Source organism: Sarcophilus harrisii, chromosome 2 (assembly GCF_902635505.1).
Source record: "Sarcophilus harrisii chromosome 2, mSarHar1.11, whole genome shotgun sequence".
NCBI lineage: Eukaryota > Metazoa > Chordata > Mammalia > Dasyuromorphia > Dasyuridae > Sarcophilus > Sarcophilus harrisii.
Window position 1 is genome coordinate 124,544,035 of NC_045427.1, and position 20,084 is coordinate 124,564,118.

The following is a 20,084-nucleotide window of genomic DNA, read 5'->3' on the forward strand; positions in this document are numbered from 1 at the left end:
CCACGCTGGAACTTGAAGCTATATTTGTCCTCTGCTCTTGAAACCAGTGTTCCCTTCACTATAACATATTATCTGAATTGAAAAGGGCAAAGTGCTTGTAACATAGTAAAAGTGGTGCGTGGATAGGCAAAAAGTTCCTTGAGATATCTGGAACAACCTGAGGCAAGAAGGAACCCAGCCCTAACTGCTGAACTGGGACAAGCAAAACTATTATAATTCAAGGATATCAGCAACAGTGTGATGGTAAATGTTTAACATCCATCTCTCCAGAAAATCCCTCTCTCTGACATATTTTTAGGATTAATTTGCATTATTAACATTTTCTCTATTATTTTATTAAATCTAAACAATTAATAAAACAATAAGTTAAGAGAGAAACAAGATTGCCCACTATCACCATTACTATTCAATATTGTATTAGAAATGCTAGCTTCTGCAATAAGAGTTGAAAAAGAGATTAAAGGAATTAGAGTAGGTAATGAGGAAACCAAATTATCACTCTTTGCTGATGATGTGATGGTATACTTAGAGAACCCCAGAGATTCTATTAAAAAGCTATTAGAAATAATCCACAACTTTAGCAAAGTTGCAGGATACAAAATAAATCCACATAAGTCATCAGCATTTTTATACATCATTAACAAAATCCAACAGTTAGAGTTACAAAGAGAAATTACATTTAAAGTAACTGTCGATAGTATAAAATATTTGGGAATCTATCTGCCAAGGGAAAGTCAGGAACTATATGAGCAAAACTACAAGACACTTTCCACACAAATAAAGTCAGATCTAACCAATTGGAAAAATATTAAGTATTCTTGGATAGGGTGAGCAAATACAATAAAGATGACAATACTACCTAAACTAATCTATTTATTTAGCTCTATACCAATCAGACTCCCAAGAAACTATTTCAATGACCTAGAAAAAATAACAACAAAATTCATCTGGAAGAACAAAAGGTCAAGATTTTCAAGGGAACTAATGAAAAAAAAAATCAAATGAAGGTGGCTTAGCTCTACCAGATCTAAAACTATATTATAAAGCAGTGGTCACCAAAACCATTTGGTATTGGCTGAGAAATAGAGTAGTTGATCAGTGGAATAGATTAGGTTTAAAGGACAAAATAGTCAATAAATTTTATAATCTAGTGTTTGACAAACCCAAAGACCCCAGCTTTTGGGATAAGAATTCACTGTTTGACAAAAACTACTGGGATAACTGGAAGTTAGTATGGCAGAAACTAGGCACTGACCCACACTTAACACTGTACACCAAGATAAAGTCAAAATGGGTTCATGATGTAGGCATAAAGAATGAAATTATAAAGAAATTAGAAGAACATAGGATAGTTTACCTCTCAGACCTGTGGAAGAGGAAGGAATTTATGACCAAAGAACTAGGGATCATTATTGATCACAAAATAGAAAATTTTGATTATATCAAATTGAAAAGCTTTTGTACAAATAAAACTAATGCAGACAAGATTAGAAAGGAAACAATAAACTGGGAAAACATTTTTACAGTCAAAGGTTCTGATAAAGTCCTCATTTCCAAAATATACAGAGAATTGACTCTATAAGAAATCAAGCCATTCTCCAATTGATAAATGGTCAAAGGATATCAACAGACAATTTTCAGATGAAGAAATTGAAACTATTTCTAGCCATATGAAAAGATGCTCCAAGTCATTATTAATCAGAGAAATTCAAATTAATAAAACTCTGAGATACCACTACACTCCTCTCAGATTGGCTAGGATGACAGGGAAAGATAATTCTGAATGTTGGAGGGGATGTGGGAAAATAGGGACACTAATACTTCGTTGGTGGAACTGTGAATACATCCAGCCATTCTGGAGAGCAATCTGGAACTATGCCCAAAAAGTTATCAAACTGTGCATACCCTTTGATCCAGCAGTGTTACTACTGGGCTTATATCCCAAAGAGAATTTAAAGAAGGGAAAGGGACCTGTATGTGTAAAAATGTTTGTGGCAGCCCTCTTTGTAGTGGCCAGAAACTGGAAAATAAGTGGATGCCCATCAACTGGAGAATGGCTGAATAAATTGTGGTATATGAATATTATTGTTCTGTAAGAAACGACCAATGGGATGATTTCAGAGAGGCTTGGAGAGACTTACATGAACTGATGTTGAGTGAAAAGAGCAGGGCCAGAAGATCACTTCAACAACAATACTATATGATGATCAATTCTGATGGATGTGGCCCTCTTCAACAATGAGATGAACCAAATCAGTTCCATTTGTTCAATAATGAATAGAACCAGCTACACCCAGCGAAAGAACTCTGGGAAATGAATGTGAACCACTACATAGCATTTCTAATCCCTCTGTTTTTGTCCGCTTGCATTTTTCATTTCCTTCACAGGTTAATTATACATTATTTCAAAGTCTGATTCTTCTTGTGCAGCAAAATAACTGTATGGATATGTATACATATATTGCATTTAACATATACTTTAACATATTTAACATGTATTGGACTATCTGCCATCTAGGGGAGGAGGTGGGGGGAAGGAGGGGAAAAGTTGGAACAGAAGGTTTTGCGAGGGTCAGTGCTGAAAAATTACCCATGTATATATCTTGTAAATAAAAAGCTATAATAAAAAATAAAAATGAAATAAATAAGTAAAAATTACATTTCTTTGATAATATTAAAAAAATAAAAATAAACAATCAGTTAAGAACCAATCTCTTCTCATGAGTTTGTAACCCAGTATGCCTCTGGGTATATCTTCCAGTTTTATATTTGGGCTGAGATCTGAAGGTAATCTCATCTTGGTAGGAGGCCCAAGATTTGAATGAAGCCAGAAAAGAAGGAATCAGTTCTGGGGGAAGCAAAAGGCAGACATGTCTCTTTAAAAAAAAATCCCTTTGTTCCTTTGCAGAAGTCAGGGTTTTGGGGTGTGGAACTTTACATCTAACATTAGATCTTTTCAATGAGTTGATTGGTTTTACTGAATTTTTTTTCTTTCCCATCTGATTTTGTTTTTAATTTTTTAAATTTAAAATGGTTCCCTGGTCTGAAGAAGGAAAAGGAAGATTTACTAGGCAGAGTGCACTAGAACCAAGAGGCCATTGCTAAATTTTTAGTGTAAGCAAAATTATTTAAACTAGGACTTGATTTATTGTTTTGTTGTTTGTCTAGACTTAACAACGAGATGGAGAATAATTCCAGATTGCTTTTCTAAATGTTTGAGAGCAACTAGTTCATAGTTCCACCAACAGTGAATTAGGGTTCCAAATTTTCCACATCTCCTCCAACATTTGTCACTTTCTCCTTCAATATGTCAGCCAAACTGATAGGTGTAAGATGTTATCTCAAGATTGTTTTAATTTGCATTTACCTAAGTAAGTAAGATATAAAGCATTTTTTAATATGACTATAAATTGTTTTTATTTCTTCACTGGAAACTTGCCTGGGAGGCAACTAGATGGAGCACTAGCCCTAGAGTCAGGAAGACTCAGTTCAAATCCAGCCTCAAACATTTAATACTTACTAGTTTTATGATCCTGGGCAAGTCTCTTGACCCCATTGCCTCACAAAAACAAAACAAAACAAACAAAAGAAACACCACCAACAATAAAAACTGCCTGTACATATCCTTTGATGGTTTGTGAATTGGGAAATGACTAATATTCCTACAGTTTGACAAAATTATTTATATATTTGAGATATGAGATCTTTATCTGAGAAACTGTATAAAAATTATTTCTGTTTTCTTTCCTTCTGTATGAAAATTTTTTAATCTAATGTAATTGAAATTTCCATTTTATATTTCATATCACTATCTATTGTTTATTCATAAGTTATTCACTTATCCATAAGTCTGATAGTATATGTTTTTCAGCTTTTCTTATAATATCTCTCTTTCTATCTAGATCATATATCCCACTTTGATTTTATCTTGGTAAAAGGAGTTAAATATTATTCTATGCCCAGTTTCTGCCAGATTACTTTTCAGTTTTCCCAACAATTTTTACCAAATAGTGAATTCTTCACCAACATTTAAATCTTTATACTTGTCAAATACAAGGTTACTATAATAATTTACTGCTCTAAATTGTATGCCTAGAGGTAGCTAGGTGGCACAGGAGACAGAGCATGAGCCTTGAAGTCAGGAGGACCTGAGTTCTAATCTAACTTCAAATACTTAATACTTCCTGGCTGTGTGACCCTGGGCAAGTCACTTAACCCTAATTTCATCAAGGAGAAAAAAATTGTACTTCTACTCTTTTCCATTAGACTACCTTTTTAGTATTAGTTAGTTTTGATAATTACTACCTGGTAATATTGTTTAAGATCTAATACTGCTGAACTTACTTCCTTCTTTTTCCTTTAATAATCCTTGACTGTTTTTTCTTCCGAATGAATTTTATTATTTTTTAACTAATAATTTTTGGTTATTTAATAGGGATAACATTGAATATATGAATTAATATGAATTAATTTAGGTAAAATTGTTGTTTTTATTTATTGGTCCTGTCTACACATGAACAACTAATATTTCTCCTGTTATTTAAATATTTAAATATAGATTTTTTTTGTATAAAATTATTTTTAAAATTTTGTTTATAAGATTCCTGGGTTTGTTTTGGCATGTCTATTCCTTGGTATTTTATACTAGAGTTATTTCAAATGGAATATCTCTTACTATCTTTTCTTGCAGGGTTTTATTTATGATATATAGGAATGCTGGTAATTTCCATTTAATATTCATTTAGAAAACATTAATAATGAAAATTATTTCACCTTTGATTCTGAGACAGTATGCACAGGTTAGTAACTTTTGGGGCATAATTCAAATTGTTTTCCAGCAGGAGAACAATTTATATGGCTACAATTATGTAAAGGAAAACATCTTTGAAAAGGTTTGGTAAAGTGACTGATCATAACTTCAGAAAACTAATAACATGTTTCTCACTTTTGGTGGCGAGATGATGCATTAGAGATGTCGAATAAGACATATTTTCTGACACAGACATTATCTCATCTGTGTTGTTTGGCTATATTTGTCACTACACTTTGCTTGACTATTTGTTATAAGCAGGGGCTTTTTTTCCCCAGTGTGAATCAAGTTATGAAGGGAAGGATATCAATAATGATGCCAAAAAAAAAAAAAAAAGACAAGAGCACTGATAAAACATTAATAATATAAAGAGAAACCTGAGCTGAGTCATTTAACCTTTCTGCCTTAGTTTTCTCATCTGTAAAATAAGGACGGCACCTACTTCCCAAGGTTGTTGCGAGGATAAAAATGTGATAATATTTATAAAGCACATACAAATACTGGTTATGATCAGCATCATTATTTTTACTATTTTGTATACTTTGTATATTCTAGTGTTTAGTTAGTGTTTCTTATGATGTGGACTTATTCTCTTCCCCCTCTCAGAAGAAACCCATCTGGTTATTAACAGATATTAAACTATTCCTGTTTGTATAGAGTAATTGTGAGCTCAGAACTCTTTATTAGCCTTCATTGTCTATCCCCATCTTCTGTGCATCTTTAAACAAACTAAGATATTTTTTAGCATATCTTTAGCTAGATCTGGAATCCAGTCTTCCAGGTGCATTCCAGCTGGCTCCCTGATCCTTCTCTCTGAGCTTCCACTTTTACTTCCCTGATTTCCCTAAAAAAACCCCAAGGTTGTATTTTCCCTATAAATGATCTACTCCTGCTGATCTTTGCTAAATCCTTTTCAAGAATAAGCCCAGATAAGTTACTCTCTCTCCCTCTCGCTCATAGTGCCTTCCCTTTAATGGTCTTTCTACTTGCTGTGGCTAACTCTGGTTAGTCTGCTAAACTCCTCTGTGGATCTCACCTGCCAGTCAGTGGTTTACTTCCACCTCATAAAATACAGCCTTTCTCCTGGCTAATTGTGGGGAACTCATCATTTCCTTGCTAACTATGTACTGTCCCAACTCTATTTCATATTTGCCACTCCCGGTGCCTTCTTATTTTGTCTTCTTCTAAATAAACCTACCTTTTGCCAAAGAGAGTGCCCATTGTGCATTTATCATATGTTTATTTTGAACTAGGAATTTCTACTCTGACCTCATCACTAAACTAATTTTTTTTCCTTAACTTCTTTTTTTTTTTTTTTTTTTAACCAAATGTTAGCTGAAAGAGAAGGGGGAGGAGAAAGGGATGTATCCAGAAGTGAACATGATGCAATAACAGTCATAAATAAAAGTAACATGTGAAAAAATAAGAGGAAGGGAGAGGCAGGAGGAAAGGGGAAGGAAGAGAGACAGAGACAGAGAAAGGAAATGAAAGAGAGAGAAAAAGACAGAGAACACAGAAAGAAAAACAGAGAGAGGAGAGAGAGGGGGAGAGAGAAAGATAGAAAGAAAGAAAAAGAAAGAAAGAAAGAAAAAAAGAAAGAAAGAAAGAAAGAAAGAAAGAAAGAAAGAAAGAAAGAAAGAAAGAAAGAAAGAAAGAAAGAAAGAAAGAAAGAAAGAAGAAGAAGAAGGAGAGAAGTAGGGAAGGAGGGAGGGAGAGACAGAGAGAGAGTAAGGGAGTTCAGAATAAAATACAGACAAGTAGTGCAGAGGTTTGGTACAATTGTGTCAAATTTAATATAGTCTTTAAAAAGTCCCCACAAAGTATACGTGTAGCCCCAGTTTCAAAGCCCATTTTATGGCATTCTCTTCTTGAGAGTTGAGAGGGGAGAAGCTCTAGCCTTCTACGATATTTAACTCTTCAAACTCCCAGTTGCTTTCTCCCTTGTGATTTCCAGCTTGGAAAGGGAAGACCCCACTTCAGGTGGCTAAAGGAAAAGACTACAGGAAGACATGAAAGAAGCTAGCGATACCCATTATGCTGTTCTTCGGGCTTTGGGGAATTTCCCCTTGATGAGACAAGGACTGAGTTACCTGCCTTCCAGAGGAAGAACTCCTTCCTTCACTGTATTGTCTGTGTATTCTTTTATATACACTGAAGTGAGCTATGATGTGGGGTTTGGCACCAAAGTTGGGGTTCAGTCATGTGAAAAATTCACAACAGCCATTCTTTCTGGCAAAAGGTAGATTTATTTAGGGGAATAAATTATATTCCCCTATATGTGTATATATATATATATAGATATAGCCCCAAAACGAAGAGATACAATAGACACTGAGAATGGTAAATAAGAAATAGAGTGGGAGAGCATTTTCAAGACAAGTTCCTCAGTGGAACTCACAATTACCCGTAGAAAAGGAGCCCCTCATGAGGCTGGGGCTTGTCCTTAGCTGGCAGGCTAAATCCTGAAAGGGACTCAGCACCCCAAAAGAGCTAGCTGTAAGGAGGAGAAGGGGGTTAGGAAGCCTGATGGAGTCAGGGGAGATACCCCGTGGTGTAGGGGAAGGGGAAGGAACCCTGAGGCAGAGTGCTGTGGAGGACTGACCCAAAGGAGGGCAGTAACTATGGCATGGATTGTACCTTGTCTTAGAGGGAGAATTTAGCCTCAGGGACTGGACATAACTTGTATTTCTGACTGGAATTACCTCCAGGGGATGGGACCCTGGAACTAAACTGCTCTCTATTATCAGAGACTTTTTCCTACTTGCCCCGGGGAATAATTTTCCTCTCTCAATTTCTCTCTGCCCAGAACATCCACCATTTAGGACCTTCTCTGATTTCAGATTTGCTGATGATTTGAATCTTTATTGAAGTAATAATAAAGATACTAGAGATGTAATGTAAGTAGAAATGTGAAATAGAACATAATTGTTAAAGAATATTATGAAAATAATATAATAGAGATTCAGTTTACAACATGGAGCAACCATGACAAACCATCCATCACAGATAACAGATCTGGTTTTTTTTATTACATAAATAGCACACAGGCTCAAACCGACCACAATTAAGCAAGGCAGAGTCATAGGTGATTGCTTTGGGGGTGACATTACTTTTGTAACTCAGGGAAGATGGTAGAATGAAGGGGAGAGCAGGATCTAAGGTGTAAGGGGAGAAATGGGGAAGGAGTTTGGTAGTAGGAGGTATTAAAGGCAGGATCTAGGGACAAAGTTGTATAATCAGATATTGAGACTCTCTTAAAGACAGTTTGGGATGAGTTCCCATTAAGGCTGTCTTAAATATTCTAATCAAGACAGTCTGGGAAAACCTGAGTTACCATCATGGTTGACCACAGGATAGGATGGGTTGTTTTAGCAATTCCTAAGAATAAGGTGATCCAGTCCACAAGCTGGTCCCAAGTTCCCAGTATTTACTATTTAATGTGTATGTTTATTATGGAACTGGTATTTGGTGGGAAAGGGGTCAAGCTTTGGATATGAAACTTGGGGTCCTCCTTCCCCACCAACAAGAACACAGCGGTCAGAAGTTAGCTTAAACCTGATCCTATCTCCTAGAGTCAAAGAATAATATTTAAGGGAATAGATAGATATACTACTAATGGGGTACACTCTCTGAGGAGAGCAGAGCAGTGACTCTGACCTCCTGCTTCCCTTCCTGGCAGGAATTAAAGTCTCCCTTAGAGAAGGGAGGAAGACCAGAAGAGTCTGCAGATGTTTATTCTACCTCCCTTCAGGCCACCTGTGAGATGGGGCAAGCCTCCCACACCAGGGCCTCCCTACACATGGAGTTCACTGTCTATGTAACAGAAGTTCACTATTTTATATCCAGTGTTGTTCTTTGTATGTGGAAAGTTCATGCTCATAATAAAAATAATTTTTAAAATGAAAACATAAAAAGACTCTGGTTATCTGTGTGTCATTGGATCAAAAGAAAAAGCAAAGGTCCTCTTGTTCTTAAAGGTCCATTTGCCTAGTTTGCAAACTGTTCTATTTTGTGTTCAAAGTATGCCCAAAGCTAATTCAAAACCAGGAAGATTCTTTGCTCTGTAGGGGTTTACATTCCAAAGGCAAGATGAAAGAAAATGCAGATAAACATACATGGAGGGTATTTTACAAAAATGCATTTGGAAAGATAAAAGGAATTTTTTGAAAAGCAAATTTTTATTGGGGGATATTTTTGCTTGATTCAAAAACACCAAGTATGCAAAAAAATCTTCATTTGCTCCCTGTTGCCTTACCAAATAAAATTGTTCATAAGATCTGAAGCTAAAAGGAATCTCAGAGATCAAATTGTCAGAGAATCTTAGAGTTAGGAGGAATGTGGGAGGCAATCCAATCTGAAGATATTTGCTTCCCTCTATAAAAATTCTTGGCAAATGGTCCATTTAACTTCTGCTGGAAGACTGTTAGTAAAGGGGAACCCACTATTTCCTGAGAAAATCCATTTCACTTCTGGATAGGTTTGATTGTTACAAAATATTTTCTTAACCCTAAATCTATAGCTTTTTCCCATTGTTCCCAATTTTGCTTTTTGAGCTAGGTAAAGTACAACCTTTTTATTTTATTACCTTCCTATTCCAATCTACCTTGATATTTTCCATGTCTCCAAGAACAAAGGGTCACATAAAACACTGATACGGCATAGCTTCTAGGGAAGTTTTGGGGTCCCCTGACCTTGGGGGGGCTTCTGTTCTAACAATAAGTCAGCAATCCTAAATCTTCTGGCTCTGCCTCAGGAAACTCCCACACCCAGTCTGTCTGATTCTGACCCATTTTTGGTCAGGTAGCTTCTGGCCTCAGGAAACTCCCACAGATCAAACTCCTGAGGCCATAGTGAATAAGACCACTCCTCAATTCATTGCTGACTGATAATCTGGTCAATAATAATGAGAACCAAATTCCTTCCTACTTATGAGCCATAGAATTAACATATGATAGAAGTTGGATGAATGTGTCTCCTAGCTTCTGTTTCTCTGCTGAATTCCCTTACAATTCAGTCTGCTTTATAATGGTGTTACTATTACAATAAAACGTTGCCCTTGGCTAAAGAGATGGGCTCAAGTCTGAATATTCTTTTGAGACACCTCACAACACCTGCCTAAGACTCAAACTTTTGGGGTCTCCCCCTTTCCCAACCTCAACACTACCAACAATAACCACCATGTAATTTCTAAAACATAAACCTAATGTGTGAGTCTTTTGATCAATAAACTCCAGAGGCTCCCTGTTACCCCTAAGATCAAATACAAAATGTCCTGCTTGGCACTTAAAACCTTTGGCTCCAATCTGCCTTATGAAGCTTGCTCATATAACATTATTCCTTTTCATGCATACTATATTATAGTTAAATTGACCATTTTGTACTATTCCTCCCACATATTCAGTCTCCCATTTCTGACCATTTGCACATGCTGTGAATTCTTCCTACAATGTACTCCTTTATTATTTCTATTTTTAAAAAAACCTACTTTAAAAAAAATTGGCTCAGATACTCATTAACTATGTGACCCTGTACTTCCTACATGAAACATTTCCTATTCCCCCAGTTGTTAATGCCTTGCTCTAAAATTTTAATTTATATTTATTCTGTATATAAATTTGTGGATATGTGTTTACTCCCCTCTCATTTTTGTTTTTATATCCCTAATACCTCATACAATGTCTATCACATAATAAATGCTTAAAAAATACTTGTTCATTGGTTGATTGTTAAGGAAACTAAGATTAGTAGAAGTAGATAGGTTTGCCCAACATCCCACAAGTAGTAAGTAGAATATCTGGGATTTGAACCCAGGATCTCTGACTTCAGATGCATAGTATAAATATTAAGTATAATTTTTAAATTATAAGTATATATATATATATATATATGTATGTATACTTACACACATATATATAAGTATATATAAATATAAATATAGAAGTATAAATTTTTGATCTTGCCATTTAAAACTCTCCATTCATCTGTTCCAAACTTACCTCACATTATCACCTTTCAATTGTCCTTCATCATGGCCCAATTGAACTAGTTGTCTCCAATTCTCATTCTGCCCTTTTGTTTCCATGCCTTTATCACCTTCATTTCTTTGTTTCCTCATTCTTGAATTGTACTTCCTTCTATTTTCATCTACTGAATTACTTGTATGTGTCTTTTCTCCTTTTAGATTACAAGCTCCAGATCTAGGGGACTATGGAGATAGAACACAACATATACTGTTGGACTTCCTTGATGTGTTAGTTTTATCCAAATGCTTTTATATTTCTCTTTCATTTTTCTGTTATAATTTATGACTCTTTAAGGAGAGTGGGAAAGATATATTGTGAAATGAAAGTAATATAAAAACAAAAGCTATTAATAACATTTTAAAAATAAATTAATTGACATAGATAATTGGACTCACGTCCTTTGGAGGGCAAACCTTCCTCTAGAGAGAGTCTCTGCACTACTTTGCTCCTCCAGACTGGTGTCCCTTTTACTCTCCATTTGTCTTTATTTCCTCATTGACCTTCATTGGCTGCTTTCCTTAGGAGGTTTGGGAGATGATGCTTTCATTATCCTTTTTGGACTCCCAAAGCTCAGTCCCTAGCAAGCTTGTCTCTACTGTCTGCCTCCTAGAGTATAATAACACTACTGTGTTATGATGTGTTTGGGGTTCAGCACCAAATGATGAGATCATAGACACCAAATGTTGGGGTTCGGTCATGTGAAGAATTCACAGTGGCCATTCTGTAAGGGAAAAGGTAGATTTACTTAGAAGAGGTGACAGAGAAATTAAAGAGATGCAATAGCCACCAGGAATGGCAAATGAGAAATAGAGTTAAGAGAGCATATTGTGAGCAAGGAAAGGGGTTTTTAACAATTGGGGATGGAAAAGGCAAGATTCCCAGTGGAACTCACAATTAAACAGGAGAAAGGGAACATATCGTGGAGCTGGAGCATTCTCTTAACTGACAGGCTAAATCTATGGAGAAAAAAAAGTCAGTTAGCTATAAAAAAGAGAAAGACATTACTAAGTGGTATGGTGGAGGGGGAAGGGGAAAAACACCAAGAGGCAGAGTGCCATGATAGACTGACCTAAAAGGGGTTCAGCAAAGATGACGTGAGCCTTGGACAGATTTATAGAGGAAATTTAACCTCAGGGGTTTGACATAAGTTGGATTTCTGACAGGACAAGGGCAGGGCTGCCCATAACCTCCACAGAGGGTGGAACTATAAGGCTAAACTGATCCTTATCAATGCCCTTTCCTGCCTACCCAGGGAGTAATTCCATTAATACTGCAGTCCCTCTCTGCCAACCACACCCAGTTATTCAGGACTTCATCAAAATGACATAGTAAGAAAAGTAGCCATAAAACATCTCCTCCATAAAGTTGGAATTCAGTCTCCTACAAATATATACCGTGTCAATTATAAGAATAGATAGGTGTCTGTGTGTTTCTTTCTTTTTAAGTTTTTTATTTTCAAAACACATACATAGATAGTTTTCAACATTAATCCTTGCAAAACCTTGTGTTCTAAATCTTTTTTCTCTCTCCCTTCCTTTTACCTCTGGACAGCAAGTAATTCAATTTATGTCAAATATATGCAATTCTTCTATACATATTTCCACAACGATCTGGCTGCACAAGAAAAATCAGATCAAAAGGAAAAAAAGAAAGAAAACAAAATGCCAGCAAACAACAAAAAAAGGGGAAATACTATGTTGTGAACCCCATTCAGTCCCCACAGCCTTTTTTTTCTGGGTGCAGATAGGATGCCTATATATTTCAAAGAATAGAGGTATATGTGTAGAGGCAAAAGACCCTCCAACAATATTAGGGTCCCCAGGTCAGAGTCGTGGGAATGGTGAAAGAATTTGCAAACTCAGTTTGTCTCCAAATTAAGGGACAAAGAAAGATTTATTACTGCTGAAGGAGGGCTAAGTTACAAGGGAATTTAGCAAAGAGCTAGAAGCAAGAAGATAATTTCATAGGAAAGAGAAACAAAGATCAGGTTCAAATCACTGATATGCTAATTTTATAGCTTAGAGTACAATTGAGGAGGGCTAGGGATGAGTTTGCACTCATTATTAAGTTCTATCGCTTCTTGAAAAATACTGAATAAAGGTGAAGCAGTTCCCATCATTGAATTCTATGGCTTTTTGAAGAAAATTGAATAAAGTGGAGCAGTTGCCATCATTGGATTTTGGATTCTATGCCTTCCTGACCAACAGATGGCCACCACTCTGGTGGCCAGTATTCCCAAGGTGAGAAGTCTTAGGGTTTCTCAGAAATTGCTACCTTCTCCCCAGGAACTAAACCTCATCATTCTCTCCTCAAGCAATCGAAACCCAAATTCATTTGGGGCAAAGGGATGGAGCCCTCATCTTCTGGAGCTACTTCAGGCTGACGAGGGTGTAGAGCTGACCCTGCCTAGTGGGGTCCAGACTGAGGAGGGGAGACTTGAAAATGATGGCAGCAACATCCAGGGGGGTGTCTTAGGTAGCTGGTGACATTCAGGTTGGGAAGTTCACAGCCCAGAGTCTGGAGGATACACAGCTTACAAGTAGTGGGGGAGAAAATAATTAAGTTGGAGAAAGTGGAGGATAACAACAAAAACTAGAATGAGAAAAAGGAGGACACTCACTTGTCTGGCCTCTGTCCAGTACATTTCCAGTGTTTCCATGAATCCTGTATAACAGTAGTTTCAGGTCCTCTGTGGATTCACAGGAATATCCAGGAAGGTTTGAGGGAGAAGGGGTAATAGGAAGAGCACTTTTAATTCTAGAAACATGAGCCTCGCTGGAAAGGCCTTCAAATTTCACTGAGTAATTAGAATGACTATACTATATCCCATTTTATACCCAGGGAGTCAGTGCCTTGGCCCTTCCAAAATTTCAAATATGCCATGCACCCCTGATTTACTGGGGTGACAGTCCGGACATGAGAGATGTTTATTTACATATTCAGAAAGAGCCTTCTGGATTATACCAAGCTGTGTGGCAAACTGAGGGATCAGATGCAGTTCTGAATTTACAACAATCTCAGAGGTTCCTCAAAAGTTCAGAGGGGCTAAGCTCAATATTTTCTCAAAATGCAATGGGGACTCTAAGTAACAGTAATGGGAGCTTCTTCACCGAATCCTCTCGAGTCTCCAGGAACAGTTTAGAAAGGACTGGCTGGAGGATGTGATCCATTTTCTCCACCTTCCCAGAATATCTAGGAGACCATAAAGAATGGAGATAAGTGATTTTGGGTGTCTCGGACACAGCTTGGGTTATTTGAGAAATGGCTGGGCCATTATCACTCTAGAAGGCTAAAACAAGGTATGATTTCTTTAAGTAAACATTTTGATACCTCCTGGCTTTTCCAGTTCTACAAAGGAAGGATTCTACCTGTTATCAAAGGACTTTGTGCAACTCAGCAGGACTGAGGAGTAAGCCCAGGACAAGCTGCTGCTGCCCACTGTTTCCCCAGTTGCCAGCTGGCCCAGGAGTAGTGTTACAATCTGTAGAGTGAGAGAAGAATCCTTAATTCAGTGATTCTCAGGAGAAACAAGTATACTCATGAATGGTACTTCGAGGGAGCAAACTTCGAGGATAGTTCAGTTCTTTACCCCTCTCTTCAAGGTTTAGAGTGCTCAGGACCAGAAGATCATTATATACTTCAACAACAATACTATATGATGATCAATTCTGATGGACGTGGCCCTCTTCAACAATGAGATGAACCAAATCAGTTCCAATAGAGCAGTAATGAACTGAACCAGCTACGCCCAGTGAAAGAACTCTGGGATATGACTATAAACCACTACATAGAATTCCCAATTCCTCTATTTTTGTCCGCCTGCATTTTTTATTTCCTTCACAGGCTAATTGTACACTATTTCAAAGTCTGATTCTTTTGTACAGCAAAATAACTGTATGGACATATATACATATATTGTATTTAACTTATATTTTAACATATTTAACATGTTTTGGTCAACCTGCCATCTGGGGGAAGGGGTGGGGGGAAGGAGGGGAAAAGTTGGAACAAAAGGATTTGTAACTGTCAATGCTGAAAAATTACCTATGCATATATCTTGTAAATAAAAAGCTATGTTAAAAAAATTTTTTTAAAAGGTTTAGAGTGCTCAGACTTACAATCAGGGTAGGCTACAATTGCTCATATTCACCATCTGAACAGATGGATTACAATTAAAGTTATAATTGGTTGGATTTGCTATCCAAATAGTAGTTAGGTTGGATTACAATCCCCTCAAAAAGTCTTATTCCTTGTCACTGACCAAAGCTGATTGGGGTTGGTTTAGCTCTAAGCCCCCTATGTCAGGAATTTAGCCATCTAACCAGTTCTTCAACTCGCAGGTGTCTGGAGACATCCCAACAAGATATTTCACCTTCCACCTCCCCCCCCTCCTATTCTAACAATGTCTGTGGAAACCCAACTTCTCATACTTCTCACATACCCAATGAGTAAAGTCGTTCAACAAGAACCAAAAGTAGTTGGAAGCTCCTGCAAGAGGGCACAGGTGTAAAATCTAAGTGCCAGTCCTCTCCTGGGTAGGAAGCCCTTCTCCGATGGGCTTCTGGAGAGGGGGGGTTAACAGCCTCTTCAGGATTTACTTGGGCACAAACTGGGCAGGCCTGCAGACCTGCCCGATCGTTTCTCCCTGCTTGTGACCAGTCTCACAAGGCATTGGAGGGCATTTTTTAACCAAGTGAGTAGAGTGGTGGAAGCCAAAAAGAAGTTCCCACTGACTTGCCTATGAGATTAGAAGCTTACCTGAGAGTGTTTGGAGCCACCCAGAAGGAGAAAGGATGTCCCCCCTTTCTTTAGCAAGGGTCTGTTCCTGGGAGCTACATGAGAGTGAAGGAGTAGCGGAGTTGGGGAGTCAAAGCTGGATGTGCAAGCCTGCTTCCCTTGGCCTGAGGTGAATCCCCCTCAGCCAGAAGATATAACAGAAATCTCTTTCTGTCCATGAACAGCTTGCAGTAATTGTAGAATTGTACAATTTCCCCTGTACTTCTATTGCAAGATATCATTGGTGATGATGGGGTGCAGGGAAGGAAAAAAGTATCTCTATTCTCATCACCTACCCCTTCATTACTCCTGTTGAGGGTAGGAAAGGGGGACCCCAGATCAGTGTCACAAGGTATCTCAAAAGAATTTGCAGGTGTGAACCCATCTCTTAGTTAAGGGACAAAGTTTATTGTAATAATGCCATTACAAAGCAAGCTGAATTCTAAGAGAATCCAGTAGAGAAACAGAAGCAAAAAGAGACATTTATCCAGCTTCTATCACTCATAAACTAATTCTATGACTCAAAGGTAGGAAGGAATGTGTTTCCCATTGACCAGATTATCAATCAGACTATTGTCTCAGAAGTTTGATCTGTGGGAGTTTCCAGAGACCAGAAGCTATCTGACCAAGGAGTGGTCAGAATCAGACAGATTGGGAGTGGGAGTTTCCAAAACCAGAAGATTTAGAACTACTGACTTATTGTTAGAACAGAAGCCTCCTCAAGGTCAGGGTCCCCCAAAATCACTGCTATATTTTCCTAGAAGCTATACCATATCACTCCCTCGAAGATCCAAGGAAAAGATGAAAAGTGAACTCTGTCCTAAGAAGAGGTGACTATTTAAAATGGGACAAACTTGCCTTTTATGTAGGTCACAAGAATTGGATCTGATACCCTCAGTCCTCCCTCCAATATTGATATCCACTCATTTATAAATAAAACCATTTTGCATTTTAAGCCTTGTAATCCTGAGCATTTTAAGAGGAGCTAAAGACTATGATTGAGGAGGACTAGATAATGATATTCTAAAGTACTACGTGGTTGAGGGCAATGAACCAGAGCACTGAGATATCCCCAATGCTTGCCCTTTAGTGTCAAGAGGAGCCTCCAAAAAAAAGGTTAAATAAAGCTTAGTTAAGACTTGGTCTTTACCTCCAAGTAGCTCACAAGTCTACTTAAGTTTTCTAATCGATGAGTCAGATTTATCCACTATCATGGACAAATGTCTTTACTAGAGTTAGGTCACAGTAGGAGATGAAATGTCGTTGATTTGCATCTCAGTGATTGAATCTATGATCATTTAGATAGGCAAGGGATTTTGTTTACTTTTCTACTAAGTGTTTGCTAAACAAGTTGATTGGACAAGAGATATCTTAGTCTACAACCCCTTTGTAGATTGTGGAAGAACATTTAAACTAATATAATAAACAGTTTTTAACTACACTCAAATATTTACACACATTGTCAAAGACCTATGATTTCCCCTATGCAGAAAATAGCAATTTCCACAAGTTAGTCTTTAAAAATTCCCTGAGGCTCAGAAAGGTTATATGATTGGAAATTCTTTACAAATATCTCTTTTGACCTTCACACCAACTCTGGGAGGTATGTGCTATTATTATCTTCATTTTGCAGATGAAGACACTGAAGCATACAGAAATTTACCCAGGGTTACATAGGGAGATAAATTATTATTAATTAATTATTATTTTATTTATTTATGATATTAAATATTTATTTAGATTATCTTAATTATAATTAAGATAATTAATTATTAGGGAGATACAAGGTTGGTTTTTCCCCCTTTCTGTTTCCTCATTCTCTATTAGGACAAATCAACATCTGAGGGAAATTGCTGAAAATGGGAGCCTTTCTCCTCGATCTTGTTCCCTAACCAAATAAGGAAGCCCATTGTGTTCTATTCAGGCTTGGATGGGGGTGGTATAGAACACTTGTCTAGATTGCTTGAGGTGGTCTGGGAGTAAAAGTGACCCGATGAAAGATCATATTCCCCATCCCCTCATAAGAATAGATTCACCTCTCATTATAATATTCATTATTCTCATTAACCAGAGTATATAAGGGTCAAGAATCCATCTTTGGTATCTGGGAATGCAACTGTCCCCTTTGATTAATTATCCATAGCAATAATTAATAAGATGATTACCCAGAAACTACATCTCTCAAATTTTTTCCATGCTACCATAGCTAGAATGTGTCAAAGATCTGACTTGAATTCAGGTCTTCCTGACTCCAGACCCAGAGATCCATTGCACCCTGTTGTAATAATCAAACTTCATTCAAAAAACATTCATTAAATGACTACCATGTGCAGAGCATTGTGCTAGTTCATGGGAGATATTAGAATGATTAGGTAAAAATAAAGATAATATAAAATGAGGTATAGAAAACATGTCTAAGATTCCTTTCAATTCTAAAATCTAATGATCCTGTATGCATAATAATTCATAATAGTTTTATAAGAGGAAAATGTCAAAGTCCTAAATCAGGCTAAAGGGGCAAAGATTTAGACCTAGAAGGACTAGAAGTCATTAAGTCCAGCCCCATTTTCATTTTATAGAGAAGGAAGTCAAGGCCCACAGAGGTAATTATTGACTGAGGCAAGATTTGGTTGCCACATATATCAATATTTGCATAAGAACTACATAAGGACAATTTTTTTTCCATTTTTATAATGGTATTTTATTATTTCCCCCAAATACATGTTAAGAAAATTTTTAGCATTCATTTTTACAAGATTCTGAGTTCTAAATTTTTCTATCTCTTCTTCCCCGCTGCTGAAGATGGTAGGTAGTTTGATATAATTTTTACACAAGTGCTATTATATAAAATATATTTACATATTAGTCACAGTTGTGAAAGGAGAAACATATCAACGGGGGGGGGGGGGGAGAAAAAGAATAAAGTAAATTTTAAAAATATGCTTCAATCTGCATCGAGAGTTCCTCATTTCTTTAGCTGGTTATGGATAGCATTTTCTTTCCTAAATCCTTTGTAGGTGTCTTAGATCATTGGGTGAAGAGCTGAGATATTCAGAATTAATCACCATTCAGTGTTGCTGATATATGTGTACAATGTTTTCCTGGTTCTGCTCACTTCACTTGGCATCACTTCGTGTAAGTCTTTCTGGCTTTTCCTGGAATCTGTCTATTCATCATTTCTTATTGCACAATGGTATTCTATTATATTCCATACCACACTTTGTTCAGTCTTTCCCCAATTGATGGGCATCCCTTCAATTTCCAAGATTTTAAAAGGCAATTTTTAATAAGACTTTTTACAGAAATGAAGCAAGTTATAAATAACTGAGAGTAAATATCTTGCCCAGGATAAATAAAACCAAAATATTAACAATTTAAAATCTTTCTAAGGTAATTTATAGATTAAATGCAATCCCAATCAAAATACCAATGGACTATCTTACAGAATTAGATAAAATAATAAAAATGTATATGAAAATACAAGCAGGCAAAAATAGCAAGGGGAACTATGACCATTTAAATTGCTGAAAGATTGCCCTGTCAAATTTCAAAATACTCTATAAGGTAGTAATTAAGAAATAACCTGCTCTGGAAGGCTCAGGTAAGGGCAAAGGATTAAAGGCTTTAAAGCTGGTAGTTAGCTAATTTGGAGATCATCTTATCCAATCCATTTTTAATTTTACAAATTAAGAAAGTCATGTTCAGAGAACTGAAGGAATCTGGCATGTTCGCATAGCTAGAAATCGGCAGAACACAAAAAGTGGAAAGAGAAATGGGACCCAAATTCAGGGTCTCTCAGCAAAAAGTTGGGGCTTTTTCCAACTACTGATCTCCCTCGCTTGTGTTATGTCCCAACTGAAACCTCAGCTTCTACAGAAAGCCTTTCTTAACTCTCCATAATTCCCTTTTCTAATGATCTCCTATTTCTCCTTGCTTTGTGTGTGTGTGTGTATATATATATAATCTCCGTTAGTCCAGCCCTTAGCACATAGGAGATAATAATGCTGATTGATCCATGAAGCACACAGTCTCCTTTCCTAGGGCACCATGGAAAGAATGCTGGCTCTGCAGGAGTCCTCAAACTACAGCCTGCGGGCCAGATGCTGCAGCTGAGGATGTTTATCCCCCTCACCCAGGGCAATGAAGTTTCTTTATTTAAAGGCCCACAAAACAAACTTTTTGTTTTTATTATAGTCCGGCCCTCCAGCAGTCTGAGGGACAGTGAACTGGCCTCCTATTTAAAAAGTTTGAGGACCCCTGAGAGAGTCAGAGAATCTCCATAAATCCTACTCCTGACCCACCTGAGTGATGTAAACAGGTAACTTGCTCTCCCTTATTTACAAAATGAGGGAGGCGAGTTAAATCAGTGAGGAGGTCCCTTGCAATCCCAGATCTGTGGTCCTGGGGTACTATTATTTTTCCTTTCAGGGGCTCTCGCCCTAGAATCCTGACCATGCTGGAGGCAGGGCACAGAA

At 37.2% G+C, this 20,084-nt stretch overlaps 1 protein-coding gene across 1 annotated transcript in view; it reads right to left on the minus strand.

The window, feature by feature from the left end:
• Positions 1-11,020, minus strand: part of RAB11FIP1 (RAB11 family interacting protein 1) — a 62,138-nt gene extending 51,118 nt beyond the window's left edge. The window contains exon 1 of the mRNA XM_031950688.1: positions 10,807-11,020. Within this exon, the coding sequence (XP_031806548.1) occupies positions 10,807-10,925 (119 nt within the window). The 5' untranslated portion in view covers positions 10,926-11,020. The remainder of the gene's footprint in view (positions 1-10,806) is intronic.
• Between the last annotated feature and the right edge of the window lie 9,064 nt (positions 11,021-20,084).